General features: G+C 38.2%; 1 protein-coding gene across 5 annotated transcripts in view; it reads left to right on the top strand.

The window, feature by feature from the left end:
• The window catches only part of LOC143426990 (uncharacterized), a 316,082-nt gene that overhangs the window by 129,876 nt on the left and 168,310 nt on the right, over nt 1-17,896 (top strand). For 3 of the 5 annotated variants that reach the window (XR_013102232.1, XM_076900770.1, XM_076900772.1), the window contains exon 2: nt 2,375-2,543. The exons of 1 other annotated variant lie outside the window; for it this stretch is intronic. Coding sequence is in view for 3 of the 4 variants with exons in the window: in XM_076900770.1 (XP_076756885.1) it covers nt 2,537-2,543 (7 nt within the window). In the remaining variant the exon portion in view is untranslated. The remainder of the gene's footprint in view (nt 1-2,374; nt 2,544-17,896) is intronic. One more of the 5 variants, XM_076900771.1, reaches the window with a different exon arrangement.

Raw genomic sequence — 17,896 nt, forward strand, 5'->3', positions numbered from 1 at the left:
AGAGAGTCGAGGCTATCGGCGATCGCCGTTCAGAACGTTTCCCCGGTAACGATCATCCACAGGCATCGATCCTTAGGCCCGTCAAAGAAATCCCAATTTCCGTTGATTTGTCTGGCGCGAGCGTTCCTTCGGCACAAAAGCTCGCTCCAACCCCCGTCTCGATCCGTCGAGATGGCATTGTTGTCAGCCAGAAACCCTCTAATGATTCGGGATTACCGACTGGTGAAACGGTTGTCTAACGATCGGTTCCATCGCGTCCCACCCCCTTCGCTGATTTCGCGTTCCATCGCGTTCGTTTCCACCCTCGTGTGTGATTTCACGTCGCGTGGATGGCTGTCGTTTATGGCGAAGAAAAAAAATGTAGACTTGAAGGAAGAAGCGAGAGTCGAGAGTAAATTTTGAGAGGAGAAGAGTCTGAAATTGGTCAAACTGTGTGAGCGAGGAGAAAAAATTCATTGTAAGAAGAAGAGAACGACTCACATGGCTGTCGTTTATGGCGAAGAAAAAAAATGTAGACTTGAACGAAGAAGCGAGAGTCGAGAGAGAATTGAGAGGAGAAGAGTCTGAAATTGGTCAGACTGTGTGGGCGAGGAGAAAAAATTCAGACTCGACTAGAAGTGAGAGTCGAGAGTGAATTGTAAGAAGAAGAGAACGACTCACATGGCTGTCGTTTATGGCGAAGAAAAAAGATTTAGACTTGAAGGAAGAAGAGAGAGTCGAGAGAGAATTCAGAGGAGAAGAGTCTGAAATTGGTCAGACTGTGTGAGCAAGGAGAAAAAATTCAGACTCGACTAGAAGAAGTGAGAGTCGAGAGTGAATTGTAAGAAGAAGAGTCTGCAATTGGTCAGACTGTGTGGGTTTCATCCTTGAGTGTGATTTTACGTCGCGTGGATGGCTGTTGTTTATGACGAAGAAAAAAAATTTAGACTTGAAGGAAGAAGTGAGAGTCGAGAGTGAATTTTGAGAGGAGAAGAGTCTGCAATTGGTCAGACTGTGTGGGCGAGGAGAAAAAATTCAGACTCGACTAGAAGATGCGAGAGTCGAGAGTGAATTATAAGAAGAAGAGTCTGAAATTGGTCAGACTGTGTGAAGGATCCTTGTTTGGGGTGGAGAGATCGAGAAGAGAAGATTTAGTTGTGATTTGAGTGAGAATGGGGGGTTTCGATTGAAATTGTGGGTGGTTCTTGCTTTTGCAAGTAGAAGAAGTGGATGATTGGTCTGACGTTGCTAATGTTGAATAGATATAATCGTCATTTGTTGATTTGAGTGAGAATGAGAGGTTTTGTTTGGAATCGTGGATGGTTCTTGCTTTTGCAAGTAGAAGAAGTGGATGATTGGTCTGACGTAGTTGATGTTGCATAGATGTAATTCATCATTTGCGATTGATATTATAGAAAGAATGGATTTTTCAATCGAATGGAAGAGTAAAGTTTAAGTTTCGAAGTCTACGTCTACTTTTTCTCTTAGAAAGTAGAAAACTTTGAGATTGATCAGACGTACTTGAATTTTTGTTTCTCGTGGACTTAAAGAGAGATATTAATTCCTTTACAAAATCTGCGATAAGTATTAAATATGAACTTTTAAATAAATAATGTTAATTCAACTATCCGTGAACAAATAATTCTCAAGTGGTACAACTCAGCCATTAAATGGACCGCCAGTAGAAATAAAATTTCCAATAATATCTAGCACTCCAAAGTAACAATACCATTACAACTAATTACATTAAATATTTTTACAACTGCGATAAAGAAATTTCTTATAAACAAATAATTCTCAAGTGGTACAACTCAGCCATTAAATGGACCACCAGTAGAAATAAAATTTCCAATAATATCTAGCACTCCAGAGTAACAATACCATTACAACTAATTACATTAAATATTTGTACAATTGCGATAAAGAAATTTCTTATAAACAAATAATTCTCAAGTAGTACAACTCAGCCATTAAATGGACCACCAGTAGAAATAAAATTTCCAATAATATCTAGCACTCCAAAGTAACAATACCATTACAACTAATTACATTAAATATTTTTACAACTGCGATAAAGAAATTTCTTATAAACAAATAATTCTCAAGTAGTACAACTCAGCCATTGAGTGGACCATCGATAGAAATAAAAATTACCAATACCACTGCAACCAATTACATTAAACATTTTTACAACTGCGATAAAGAAATTTCTTTAAAAATCGAAAAGTTCTCAATAAATTTGTCTCTGTTCCCCAAAAATTCCTCTACAAAACGAACAACCCAAGAAAGTTCCAATTTCAATGCTCTAAAATTGTGCCACGAAACAGACAGCTGAAGAAAGTTCCAATTTCCATGCCTCTCTAACGAAACATATTTCGTTCCGTGTTTGTTCCAGGGAGTGTTCTATGTTCCTGCGTGTCTCCCTGATCAAAGTAGAACCTGCGAGCGATCCTCGAAGCTGTGTCCACGGGACGATATCGACAGCGTCGCGACGCGGCCACCGAAAGCAAGCACAGGAAAGTGTCCTCTCGACTGAAGGAGAGCGCAAGTACTCGGCATGAAGGGTGAGTCCTTTTCATAGTTCGATGCTCGACCTGTGCCCGATCGACGGCCATCGACGCCTCTGCCGCCCTTGCGCGGGGTTCGCAATAATAAGACACGCGATACACCCTATTTCAAGCCATGGAAAATAACCCATAACCACTTGTTTCATGTCGATCCTATTATCGATCGAATGGTTCCATTATAAATTATCAGAAGGTATCGAGATTTAGAGCAATTTTTTTTTAGAGTAATTAGTAAGTTGTGTGATGGTGCAGTTGTCGAAAAATTAACCCATAACCACTTGATTCATCTCGATCCTTCCATTATCGATGGAATATTTTCATTATAAATTGTCAGAAGGTATTCGAGATTTAGAGCAATTTTTTTTTAGAGTAATTAGTAAGTTGGATAATGTTTTGATCAATATTTTGGATCTCTAAATACACTGTGTCATGGTGCAGTTGTCGAAAAATTAACCCATAACCACTTGATTCATCTCGATCCTTCCATTATCGATGGGACATTTTCATTATAAATTGTCAGAAGGTATTCGAGATTTAGAGCAATTTTTTTTTAGAGTAATTAGTAAGTTGGATAATGTTTTGATCAATATTTTAGTTCTCTAAATACACTGTGTCATGGTGCAATTATTAGGAAACTAACCCATAACCACTAGCTTCATGTAGATCCTCCCATTATCGATCGAATACTGGAATATTGCATCTGGCAATTATCAGAAGGTATCGAGATACCTTTATAATTGTAATTATGAAGATATCGAGATACCTTTATGATTGTAATTATGAAGATATCGAGATACCTTTATAATTGTAATTATTAAGATATCAGGATACCTTTATAATTGTAATTAGTGAGTTGGATAATGTTTTGATCAATATTTTGGTTCTCTAAATGTATCTGTTTGAAATACACTGTGGTGTGGTGCAGTTGTTACTGATTTGAAGATTATCAAAGGAAAATTGTTATCAGTGGAATTTTAGTAAAACAACCATCGATTTCCAGATTGACTACCTTTATAATTATAATTACTAAGCTTTATAATATTCTGGTTCCCTAAACATATCTATTCAAAATAGACTCTGTCGTCCCTCAGTTGTTACTAATTTGACCATTTTCAAAGTAAAATTGTTATCAATTGAATTTCACTGCAAAATCCCTGATTTCCAGATCGACTATCTTTCTAATTATAATATTACCAAATTATAGAATATTTTTATCAACATTTTGGCTCTCCAAATACATCTATTCAAAATACACTATGTCATCCCTCAATTGTTACTAATTTGACCATTCTCAAACTAAAACTGTAATCAATTAAATTTCCCTAAAAAAACCATGAATTTTCAAATCAACCCCATAGAATGCACCCTTTAGACGTTCTCCACACCAAACCATAAATCGCACACAGTCGAACACTCTTCGAAGAACGCAAAAGATTGTTCTCCAAAGGCTCTCAGTCTCTCGAGGCTAATCAGTCGCCATTAAGAACTCGATCGACCCCTTTCTCAACCCAGAACCAAGTCCACCCTTATCTTTTAATCGTTTAACCCAGATCCCAGCTCGATCTCATCGCGTCTCGCCGATGCACGCGATCACTGAGCGAACAGGGTTCCTTTGCCCCTTCAGCAGGCTTTGGAGAACGCGAGGGTTGGTCCTCGAGGAACGATGGCGAACGTAACTTCCGTTTATCGCCAGAGCAAAGCGATACGCCGCACGTACGAAACGCGTAACGCACGCTGTCCGCATAAATTCGAACGAACAAGTCCCCCGTTCGTTGGCTGCTCACGTTTCGTTTCGTTTACAGTCGTGGATGGAAAAGATACCACGTATCGAACGACCCTACTTTTTTTTTTTTTAGCCAACGTTGGAATTGAAATTCTGTCGCGTTGCTGATTAATCGCTGCGTTTTATCGATCGTGATAAGTCAAGATTGTGTTCAAAGTTCTGTGTTTTTATGATTGTTATAATTCCAAAAGAATTTTTAATAACGTGAAGTGAATCGATTGAGGATGAAATTAAAATTGAGAGTGTGATTGATCATTTTTCGAGGGGGTGGTTAGTTCATTTCTTAATGTTCGATGAGAGTCGCAATAAAAGTTTTTTTGTGTTTTAATGACTGTGATAATTCTAAAAGAATTTCTAATCGTACTCGATAACGTGAAGTGAATCGATTGAGAATAAAATTGAAATTAAGAGGGAAGTTTGATTGATTAAATTTTTTAAGGGTGACTAGTTCATCTTTTAATGTTACTTTAATTCTATTAGAATTATTCGTTTGATGATACTTAATAAATGTTTCTCAGGAATTATTTAATTAGCTCTCGTGCCAGTTCCGCTGGATTTTACTACCCCCATCGATCCTGCAGTAAAATAATAACCGAATAATTGCACGCGGATAAAAGTAAATTTAGAATTGCGAGAGAGGGAGAGGAGAATGTGAAATGTGGTAATTGAACGAATTGAATTATTTCACATGTTCGTTTAGCGACTCGTGGTACTTACAGGACTGCAAACGAGGTTCTTATGCTCTTTTTCAACGAATCTGCAACAAAAATATTCCTCGTGTTAATTAAAAATCATCTTTAATTCGCCACTTCATTAACACTCTTTAAAACCATCTGTACACTTTTAACAAACATTAATATCAGCAACAGAAATATTCATCGCGTTAATTAAAATTCTCTATCTTATTAACACTCTTTAAAACCATCTGTACACTTCCAACAAACATTAATATCAGCAACAGAAATATTCATCGCGTTAATTAAAATTCTCTATCTTATTAACACTCTTTAAAACCATCTGAGCACTTCTAACAAAAATTAATCACCCCAAAAGCGTTCAAATCCCAAATTCGATTCATCGCATTAATTAAAATTCGCCACCTTAAAAACACTTTTCAAACCCATTTGAGCACTTTCAACAAAAATTAATCACCCCAAATCCAATATTTTCATAAATACAATTCTCAATCTCCGTTCACTGCACCAGCTATTATTTCATCCCCTCGTGTCTGTATTAATATCAGCAACAGAAGAAATATTTATCGCATTAATTAAAATTCGCCACCTTAAAAACACTCTTTAAACCCATTTGAGCACTTGCAACAAAAATTAATCACCCCAACATCGTTCAAACCCCAAATTCGATATTTTCATAAGTTTCATCCCCTCGTGTCTGTATTAATATCAGCAACAGAAATATTCATCGCATTAATTAAAATTCGTCACCTTAAAAACACCCTTAAAACCCATCTGAGCACTTGCACCAAAAATTAATCACCCCAACAGCGTTCAAACCCCAAATTCAATATTTTCATAAGTTTCATCCCCTCGTGTCTGTATTAATATCAGCAACAGAAATATTCATCGTATTAATTAAAGTTCGCCACCTTAAAAACACCCTTAAACACCCTTAACACCCATCTGAGCACTTGCACCAAAAATTAATCACCTCAAAAGCGTTCAAACCCCAAAAACTCGATATTTTCATAGATACAATTCTCAATCTCCGTTCACTGCACCAGCTATTGTTTCATCCCCTCGTGCCTGTATTAATATCAGCAACAGAAGAAATATTTATCGCATTAATTAAAATTCGCCACCTTAAAAACACCCTTAAAACCCATCTGAGCACTTCTAACAAAAATTAATCACCCCAAAAGCGTTCAAATCCCAAAAACTCGATATTTTCATAGATACAATTCTCAATCTCCGTTCACTGCACCAGCTGTTGTTTCATCCCCTGGTGTCTGTTGGTTTTTTTCGGTGCAGTTTCCGTTCGAACGAAGAGGGTTGGCGAGGGGGTTGGTCGGTTGGTTTCTTTTGAAAGAGCGGCGAAAAGGAGAAAGGATGTCAGTGAAAATGTGGAACAACCAGGGGGGGCTGACGATTGCGTGCGAGCAATCTGCGTGGTGGGTTTCGCCGTGCGATCTGGGTCGCTCGAATCGTGGCTGGCGAACGTAATTCCAGGATACGCGGCGTTCGACGCCCTTTTCCTCGCCGTCACTCGTGACCCACTTCCGTCTGGCGATCGCGATCGTTGTTTCGATTCAGCCCTCCCAGCGCGCGCGATTACGTCACATCCCCCGTTTTCTAACGCGGACGTGCACCCCCCAGCGCGTGCCGCCATTTCGCGCGATTAAAATAAACGCGTGCGCGATTAAATTGTAGAAATAATTGCCTGTGAGATAAAGGGTTTCATTTTTCTCGAGGGAGATGGAACGAACGATGAATCAGTGGCACGATTTTTTTTTAGTAAGTAAATTATTCGTGAATTATGAAATTTCGAATGCAGTTTTCTTCTTTTTTTATTTGAAGAGCGGAGAATGTGAGAAGTAAATTTTTGAAATAATTGCCTGCGACTGGGGAGAAACGTGGAACTGATAAAGGGTTCGTTTTTCTCGAGGGAGATGGAGCGAATCATGAATTAGTGGCACGATTTTTTTAAATAGGTAAATTATTCGTATGATTTTCCAATTTTTGAAATTTTGACTGCATTTTTTTTTATTTGAAGAGTGGAGAATGTGAGAAGTAAATTATTCGTAGATTATGAAATTTCGAGTGGAATTTTTGAAATAATTGCCTGTGACTGGGGAGAAACGTGGAACTGATAAAGGGTTCGTTTTTCTCGAGGGAGATGGAACGAATGGTAAATTAGTGGCACGATTTTTTTTATAGGTAAATTATTCGTATGATTTTCCAATTTTTGAAGTTTTGAGTGCATTCTTTTTTTATTGGAGAGTGGAGAACGTGAAAGTATAAGTAATCGATTCGAAATGATATTTTTGGGTATTTGGAGACGAGTATTGTCATGGATAACGAGCTGGTTTATAAAATAAACACGCATGCGATTAAATTGTAGAAATAATTGCCAGTGATTGGGGAGAAACGTGGAACAGATAAAGGGTTCATTTTCTCGAGGGAGATGGAACGAACGATGAATCAGTGGCACGATTTTTTTTAATAGGTAAATTATTCGTATGATTTTCCAATTTTTGAAATTTTGAGTGCATTTTTTTTTTTATTCGAAGGTGGAGAACGTGAGAGTACAGGTAATCGATTCGAAATGATACTCTTGGGTGTTTGGAGGTGGAAATTTTCATGGATAACGAGCTGGTTTGCAAACGACCATCGTTTCTAACGCAAATCGCGGAAAAAAGTGATCCCAAATCGGCGCGCAGGAACCGTGGGAATTTAAAACGTTCGTGGACACCCACAAGGGCGTCCCACTTCGGTGCAGAAGGATTCAGAGCGATTCCAGATGACTCTTTTTGCCGTGGAATTTGCATAACGAATTCCAGTCGTTTCGCCAGCGAGAATGTCTCGTTTCTGAATGCAAAAAAAAACGTATCTTTTTTCTACTTCCGCAATAATTGAGGCTACGTTGCGAATATTAAAAACGAGGGGAACAGCGCTGTTGCTGAAATTTCTCGAACCGAAAAAACAGTGGCTCAAATCTGCGTTTTTTTCTGAACGAAATTAATGCAGAAGTCGGTCAGATTAATTACTGTACGAGGTTGAAAAAAATTCCTTCTTGAAATCAGGGATTACTAATTAAACACTGTGTACTTAACTTCCACTTTAACTGCATACTCTTTAAACAGAATTAACGTAGGATTGAATGAAAGTAACTTTTAAAACCTTCCACTGGCGGTTGCCTGCCTCCTGGTTAGGAGTTGCGAGACTAATTAAATCCAGCCGAATGTCCCTCTAATTATACTCGATTCTCTTCAAACAAAGCTAATCCAGAAACGAACGAAACTAATCTTCAATCTTCCTCGAAATTTTCTTTCAAGACGTAGAAATGAATTCTTGGAGGCAGGAATCAAGAACAATTAAGTGAACTATTAATTTGTGCGATTCTCAAAAACCCATCTGGTACCAACCACCCTCTTCAATGATTATGGTTGCGATATAAAAACGCTGCGATCGATGCGAAATCGAACGCATCGAGAACAATTAAATGAATGCACAATAGCGTATTCATTAAAAAAAAAAAGAAGTAAGGAACGAGAAGGTAGATGGGTTCGAGAGAGATAGAGAGAGAGATATATATATATCTCAAAAGAGAGAGATATCTTAAAAGAGAGAGATATCTCAAAAGAGAGAGATATCTCAAAAGAAAGAGATATCTTCAAAAAGAGATATCTCAAAAGAGAGAGATATCTTCAGAGAGGGATATCTCAAAAGAGAGATAGAGAGAGAGATCTCAAAAGAGAGAGAGAGATCTCAAAAGAGAGAGATATCTCAAAAGAAAGAGATATCTTCAAAGAGAGATATCTCAAAAGAGAGAGATATCTTCAGAGAGGGATATCTCAAAAGAGAGATAGAGAGAGATATCTTAAAAGAAAGATATCTCAAAAGAGAGAGATATCCTCAGAGAGAGATAGAGATAGAGGGAGATATCTCAAAAGAGAGAGATGGATAGAGAAAGAGGAAGATATCTCAACAGAAAGATAGAGAGAGAAATATATCCCAAAAGAGAGTTAGAGAAAGAGAGATATCTCAAGAGAGAAAGATATCTCAAGAGGGAGAAAGATAGACATATCTTAAGACAGAGAGATATCTCAAAAGGGAGAAAGATAAAGAGAGATATCTCAACAGAAAGATAGAGAGATAGAGAAAGATAAAGAGAGAGACAGACAGAGGGGTAGGTAGAAAAAAAAAAGAAAGGGCAGCTAGCAACGGTGGTAGAAGAATAGAATAGGTCAGCGAGGGGTAGGTCCGGCCCGGTGGAATATCGCTGGCGATTTCCCAGCCGCGCCTGGTAAACGGAATTGGGGCCGAGCTAGGGGTAGTAGGCACCGACACCACGACCCAGATACGGGCCATTGTGCACCCTGGTATACTGTATACCCGGATTGCGTCATAGCTGCGAGGGAGAGCCGCAACGTCGCGCGTCGGATTCCGGGACGAGGCTGCCCCAACTCCACCGTTTTGCCCGCTGACGCAGTCGCCGCTGCCGTTTTTCAGCCACCCTCTGTGTCGCCTGCCAGTCCACGGCCCCTTTTTACCCGGTTTTTGGTCAACAATTGACCCAATTCGACGGCAGCATCTTCTTTTCGATCGCGATCGCCAGTTGTCGTTGATTTTTTTGTGAATAAGTATCTTTTTACGATCTATAGATCGATGGAGGATTTGGATCGGGGTGTTTGTGATCTAATTTTGTTCGTAGTTTTGTCTTTATATGGTAATTAATGTCTAATGATTGTTGGTTTTTTTCGTGGATGAGTGTTATGAACGATCTATAGATCGATGGAGAATATGAACAGATTCAAGGGTTAAGAGAATTCATCCCTTCATTGAAAGGAGTTTGCTCTGATGGTGACTCCAAAGGGTGGAAGTCTGAATTTTGGTGGATTTTAGCGATGAATCGACTCGATTTCGAGTTCAGTAATGGTGACTTGTAATATGAAAAGTTTCAATGCTTGAGAGAATTCATCCCTTAATTAAAAGGAATTCTCTCTGATGCTTCATCCAAAGGGTGAAAATCTCTATTTTGGTGGATTTTAGCGATGAATCGATTCGGTTTCGAGTTCAGTAACGGTAACTTCTAATATGAAAAGTAATTCATCCCTTAATTAAATGTAATTTGCTCTGATGCTTCATCCAAAGGGTGAAAGTCTCCATTCTGGTGGATTTTAGCGATGAATCGGTTTGGTTTCGAGTTCAGCAACAGTGACTTCTAATATAAGAAGATTTTAATATGAGAAGATTCTAATACGAGATGATGATGAGATGATTAACAGAATTCATCCCTTAATTAAAAGGAGTTTTCTCTGATGCTTCATCCAAAGGGTGAAAATCTCTATTTTGGTGGATTTTAGCGATGAATCGACTCAGTTTCGAGTTTAGTAACGGTGACTTCTAATAAGTTTCAATGCTTGAAAGAATTCATCCCTTAATTAAAAGAAATTTGCTCTGATGATGACTCCAAAGGGTGAAAGTCTCCATTTTGGTGGATGTTATCGGTGTTAGCTATGAAATGGTTCAGTTTCGAGTTCAGTAATGGTAACTTCTAATAAGTTTCAATGCTCGAGAGAATTCATCCCTTAATTAAAAGTAGTTTTCTCTGACACATCCTCGAAAGGATAAAAGTCTCGATTTTGGTGGATGTTATCGATGAATCAGTTTGGTTTCGAGTTCAGTAACGATGTCTTCTAATACGAGAAGATGATAAGATGATTAACAGAATTCATCCCTTAATTAAAAGTAGTTTTCTCTGACACAACCTCGAAAGGATAAAAGTCTCGATTTTGGTGGACGTTATCGATAAATCGATTCGGTTTCGAGTTCAGTAACAGCGACGCGGTCACGGAGGAACGACTACGAGGGTGTCCAGTTAAACGACGAGCGTTGGCGGCGCTTCTCATGGCGGAACGTCCAATTCTCGATGGTTAAACGACCGCCACGCTTTTAGCCGGATCGTTAGCGCGCCTGGCTCGCCCGTTTTTGGACCGTTGCCTGAATACACGCCGCCAGTCCAACTTACGATTCGCAAAGTTACCCTAACTGCCCTCCAGGAATTTGCTTTCACGCGTCGCAGGGTAAATATGAATCAACTTCGAACGGGACCAACTCGCGGGGGTGTTGTTCGATCGAACTTCCTGATGGCTGTGACTTAATTGGACTAACTGAAAACAGCTGACTGAGAAACGTTATTTGGAATGTCAAACATGTCTTTGATCATCTGTCTTGCTAATTATCGAGTGGATTTTTTTTAATTTGGAAATTTAAAATATAGAAATTTATACTTGAAACAGAAACTTGGACAGAGTACTTTAATAACCCCTTTGGTCACTGTGGACGCGTATAAGTGCTCTCAATATTTTTTCTATAATTATTCAGCAATCGACAAACAAATTTTCCATTTTTTTTCTTTCTATTCTTCACCATAGTTAAAGGTTAATTTTTTTTATAATTATTGCGATAGATCTGATTTCAGTTGAGACTAAAATAAATGGTAATTTCGCTATTACACGTTTCGATAATTAAATATTATTTTATTGGTTCAGAAGCAATCGATAAACAAATTTTCTATTCTCCACCATACTCAAAAGGTTAAGTTATGGCAGATATATACTATATAACAATTTTTGTTAAGCGTAGAAAATTCATGAAGGCCAAAGAAGATCCAGAAATGTAAATTCCATTCTCCACCATAGTCAAAGGATTAAGTTATGGCAGATATATACTGTATAACAATTTTTTATTAAGCATAGAAAATTTGCAAACACCAAGAAGATCCAAAAATGTAATTCCATTCTCCACCATAGTTAAAGGGTTAAGTTATGGTCAATATACACTGTATAAGAATTTTAATTAAGCACAGAAAATTCATGAAGGCCAAAGAAGATCCAGAAATGTAATTCCATTCTCCGCCATAGTCAAAGGATTAAGTTATGACCAATGTACACTGTATAAGAATTTTTTTTTAAGCATAGAAAATTCGTAAACGCCAAAGAAGATGCAGAAATGTAAAATAGCAGAGAATTTGAAGAGGACAGTGGCATAAGCAGTTGCTCAATTGCGCCAAGTTCCGACAACGAACACTTATGGCGTCAACTCGCGGAGGAACGGGCATCCGGTTTCCTACGGGAGCTTACGTTTTAACGCAGTCCCTCCATTACGACTTTTCATTGTTTTCGCGCTGGCCTTCCGGCGTAACTCGTCCACGTGACTGCGAAATTATGTCCATTTGCCAGGGCCATTATCGCAGCGACGCAAAGTGCGACGAGCACTTCGCGTCGAATTAATAAAATAGACGATAAGAATGATTAAACTAGCGCTAAATATTTACTCGATTCTTCTCTAAATATCATTCTGGCTCTCTCGAAACTTCTAACAGCTTCTAACTCGCGAAACACGATTAGCAATTGTTTAACAGAACCAGGATTCAGACGAGGGTGTGTTCGCGAGCATCGTCGCGACTCAGCGAACAGGAAGTAGCAGCAGGTTGGACGAACCGTTCGAATTCGTGATTTAAACAGAGCGAAACCCCCTTTCCAACGGATGAATCGTTCCATCCCTTAACTTTTCCCATTCTTTCGCCAGCTCCTTTGAAACCCACCCCTCAGCTATCTCCTTTCCCTCCAGAGACCCACCCTCTCCTCTTTGTTTCACCCTTTCCACTGCTTTTTCAACTTCTTTCTCGATTCTCCTTCCTCGTCTTGTTTTCAGGACTTCTGTTCGTTCTCCATCTTCCATCGTCGCCTGCCACCCCTTTCTTACACCATCTCTGTCTCACCCTCTTCCTGTCTTCTCCTCTTCGCTTCTTTCATCCTCGACTATCGCTGTTTTCTCTCGTCGCGGTTCCTCGTCTTTGTTCCACCCTGGTCGCGTCTTCTCCCCAACTTTCACCCCCTCGACCACTGCTCTCCTCCGTCTCGCCATCTTTTTTCTATCCTTCGCGTAACTTCTGTCTCTGAACTCTGTTGTCCTATTCTTCTGGCTAGTCGTTCGCCTTCTCTGCTCGTTTCTTTTCTTCCTCGCGTTCTTCTGTTCTTCCATCGCAGTCTCTTTCGAGACCACAACCCTCTCTTTCCTCAGAATTCAGCCTAGAACAGTTTGCCGCGACGCTGGAGAACCGAGAAACTTCGCGTCCCCTCTCGACGTCCTCTCAGAGGCGAGACAGAGGCCACTGTCTCCACTGATCTGTGTCCTCAGCGTTCCAGCAACCCCTCGTCGTTTGTCCAACGCTCTTATTTACGGGGTAGAACGACCAGCCCCTCTTCTGACCACTGTTTCGCTCGATCGTGCCAACCGTTTAGCCGCAACGTGTTCTTTTTTCGAGACTCGCTCGCAGCGTTCCATCACCCTCTGGTTCGAAGGTTGTTCCAGGGGGTGGTTCGAGCGTTGCTGCTCCAAGATGTAAGCAATCGTTCTTCTTTCGGTTCTCTGCTACGTGTACTCTTTGTTTAGTGGCCTTTTGGGTTGGGTTTACGACTTCTCTCTGTGTAATGGGTCTCGAGCTCCCATTGGAAGTTGTTTCTTACCTTTTTTTTTTTTTTGTGGACTTGTATGAATGGCATTGGTGGGTTAATTAGAGAGATGTGTTTGGTGGTTTTGCTTTTTTTCAATTCGTGGAGAACGTTTTCGTAAACGTGGAGTTGATTCGAGAGTAATTTCTATTGTATAGTTGGTTTATGTCACTTGAATTAGTAAGTTTTGTGTATTGTTGGTCGTTCGAATTAAACAAAAAATTGCAAGAAAGATATAAACGAATGAAAAATTTAATATAGTCTTTGGTAGACACTGTTGAGACACCCAGTACGATTCTATCTCGTAATGGAGCTTTTATAGCTGGTTTATATCACTTAGATTAATATTTTTTGTACATTATTGGTCGTTCAAATTAAATAAAAAATTGCAAGAAAGATATAAACGAACGAAAAATATAATATAGTCTTTAGAAGACTCTATTGAGACCTCTAGTATGACTCTATCTTGTAATAGAGCTTTTATAGCTGGTTTATGTCACCTGAATTAATATTTTTTTTACATCCTTAGTCATTCTAATAAAACAAAAAATTGCAAGAAAGATGCAAACGAATGAAAAATATAATTCAGTCTTTAAAAGACACTATTGAGACCTTTAGAACGACTTCATCCTGTAATGGAGCTTGTATAGTTTGGTTTAAAGTTCGAATGAAATAAGAAATAGCAAAAAAAAAATGTAAACGAATGAAAAATACACTGCAGTCTTTAAAAGACACTGTTGAGCCTCCCAGTACGACTACATCTTGTAACAGAACTTGTACAGTTGGTTTATATCACCTGAATTAATATTTTTTATACATTGTTGGCCATTTAAATGAAACAAAAAATTGCAAGAAAGAGGTAAACGAATGAAAAATATAATTCACTTTTTGAAAGACATTGTTGAGACTTCTAGTATGACTCCATCTTAATAGATCTTGTATAGTTGGTCTATATCACCTGAATTAATATTTCTTTTACATTCTTGGTCATTCTAATGAAATAAAAAATTGCAAAAAAGACATAAACGAATGAAAAATATAATATAGTCTTTAAAAGACACTGTTGAGCCTCCCAGTACGACTTCACCTTGTAATGCAGCTTGTATAGTTGGTTTATATCACCTGAATTAATATTTTTTTACATTCTTGGTCATTCTAATGAAATAAAAAATAGCAAAAAAAATGTAAACGAATGAAAAATACACTGCAGTCTTTAAAAGACACTGTTGAGCCTCCCAGTACGACTCTGTCTTGTAACAGAACTTGTATAGCTGGTTTATATCACCTGAATTAATATTTTTTTACATTCTTGGTCATTCTAATGAAACAAAAAATAGCAAAAAAAATGTAAACGAATGAAAAATACACTAGTCTTTAAAAAACACTATTAAGACCCCCAATACGACTCCATCTTCCAAAGAGTTTCATTAAAAACACCCACAGGACCGAAGACAGACTTAGGGGTGCGTCTCGATCGGATTCCAGCTAAATGAAACAGTTTTTTGTCGATCGTCGCGGGAAAACCAGGACAGTTCGCGATTAGTGTTCGAGACGGTTAAATAAACGAGGAAATCGAGCGAGAAGGGTGCGGATCGCGGCTCAAAGGAGCTCGCAGACGACGAGGGGGATGCAAAGCGCGTCCGCCTCTTGCGTTTCAATGGCTTCCTACGCTGTTGGATAACGAACAGCTGCTAGACGGCATTCGAAATGCGGGCTGGATATTCCTTTGAGCCGTGACAAATCGCTGTTTCTCTTTTAACCCTTTCCAGTCGATCCGTCCCGCCCGTTGCTCTCGATTATCCACCGATATTAACCGATCCTGCGACCTTTCTTATCGATTTAACAGTCTGGACGTTAATATCGACGATCTTTAGTCTTTCAAAATTTTTTAATTGGTAAAATAAAATATTTTCTTGCATAGAGATGAATATTTATCGTATTTGTATATATTTTTTTATGGATTAAAGCTGTGTTTGGATAATGCAGCCTATGTCGAAGTTCTCTCGCAGCAGGAATTTAATTCGACGATCTTTATTATTTCAAAATTTTAAATCAATAAAATAAAATATTTTCTTTTGTACAGAGATGAATATTTATCGCATTTGTATATATTTTTTATAGATTAAAGCTGTGTTTAGATAATGCAGCCTATGTCGAAGTTCTCTCGCAGCAGGAATTTAATTCGACGATCTTTATTATTTCAAAATTTTAAATCAATAAAATAAAATATTTTCTTTTGTACAGAGATGAATGTTTATCGTATTTGTATATATTTCTTTATAAATAAAAGCTGTGCTTAGATAATGCATCCTATCTAGTTACAGTTTCTCATAGCAGGAATTTAATTAAGCAAACATCGATCGAGTATGATCGATCGATTATGGCGAAATTGAGGAATTCCATGGTGAAACCTATTTTATACACCGCGTATATTAAACAAAATACCTTCTCAGCCTCTTAATCGAGAAATTATGCGATCTTACAGAACGCCTTGGTATAAAAATGACTCAACAAGTTTCACTAAATCGTGAGAGAACGAACTGGTCGTCGTGTGAAACAGTGATCGATGAATTAAACGATCTTACAGAACGCCTTCATAAAAAAATGACTCAGCACTATTTAAAAATCGTGAGAGTTTCAGTGAGAGCTCAGCAAGTGTTGGTTTTCATTAGAAAAAAAATACAAAAATAAATCTCTTGTCCTCGAGTGAGAAGAAATGGCACTTCTTTACAGATATACGTTTCTATGTTTTAACTTCAATTGTTCAGTTCTCCACAGAGAAGTTAAAGAAAGGTCACTTCCAGTGCGTAGAAATAAAAGAAAAATACTATAAAAAAGTAAATCACTGTTTGATTATTCACAGAAACCCATTTTCTAACAGCAAGTTTCACTAAATCGTACTTCTCTACAGAGAAGTTAGGGACAAGTCACTTCCAGTGCGTAAAAATAAAAGAAAAATATTATAAAAAAGTAAATCACTGTTTGATTATTCACAAAAACCCATTTTCTAACAGCAAGTTTCACTAAATCGTGAGAGAACGAACTGATCGTACGAGACAACGATGCAAGTGTTGGCTTTCATTAGAAACCAAACACAAAAATGAATCTCTTGTCTTCGAGTGAGAAGAAATAGCATTTCCTTACAAATATAAATTTCTATATGTTTTAACTTCAGTTCTTCACAGAGAAGTTAAAGAAAGGTCAGTTCCAGTGCGTAGAAATAAAAGAAAAATATTATAGAAAAATAAATCACTGTTTTATTACTCAAAAAAAACCCATTTTCTAACGGCAAGTTTCACTAAATCGTGAGAGATCGAACTAATCGTACGAGACAACGATGCAAGTGTCAGCTTTCATTGGAAACCAAATACAAAAATGAATCTCTTGTCTTCGAGTGAGAAGAAATACAGCATTAAAATAGCAGAAATATAGCATTTCCTTACAAGTATAAATTTCTATATGTTTTAACTTCAGTTCTCCACAGAGAAGTTAAAGAAAGGTCGCTTCCAGTGCGTAGAAATAAAAGAAAAATATTATAGAAAAGTAAAGAAATCGTGTAGAAGAAAATCGCGAGAGATCGAACTGATCGTCGTGCGAAACAACAATCGACACGAAAGAGAGAGAGAAAAGGGGAAGAAAAATTGCTCGAGGGATGATTAAAGATGGAGTAAGAGTGAAAAGGGGTGGTAGACGGAATAAATGTAAAGGCGAGGGTGGTAATGGCTTAATGCGAGCTGGCGGAAGCCTGTTTTCGCAGCCGAGCACGGCGTCTTATTACGATCGGCGATCGTCGCGTCGACTCGCTATTATTCCCACCCCATCGAGTGGATTCGCGTTCCCCACGAACTTCCTGTTCCCGTGAATTTCGTGACTGCGTCGATTCTCGCGAGAAATCTGCAGTTCGCGTGAGATACGAGGCTCGTTTCTGTCGATTTGCAAAATTATCGATGGACTACACACTTTTTTTCTGACCATATTGGATGTGATAATATTTTAGAAAAAGTTTTCAACTTATGAAACGAAATTTTCTTACGTCAATCTCGAAGGATTAACCCCTTGGCTACTGTGGACGCTTAGAAATTGTTCGTTTGTCACACAGTCGCTGTTTATTAGATATATTGTGAAAAATGCTTCGCATTGATATTGAACTTTTAATATTTACACTAGCAATTCTCATAGTATAAAGAAATAAGTGAAATTTCTTAATACCAATCTGAAAGGCTATTAACCCCTTGGCTACTATGGACATTTAAAAATTTTGCTTGTGACAGTGAGCCTTATTCTACTGTGGTCGTTGTTTATTAGATATATTGTGAAAAAAGCTCGCATTGATATTGAACTTTTAATATTTACACTAGCAATTCTCATAGT

This window comes from Xylocopa sonorina, chromosome 9 (assembly GCF_050948175.1).
Source record: "Xylocopa sonorina isolate GNS202 chromosome 9, iyXylSono1_principal, whole genome shotgun sequence".
Classification (NCBI taxonomy): Eukaryota; Metazoa; Arthropoda; class Insecta; order Hymenoptera; family Apidae; genus Xylocopa; species Xylocopa sonorina.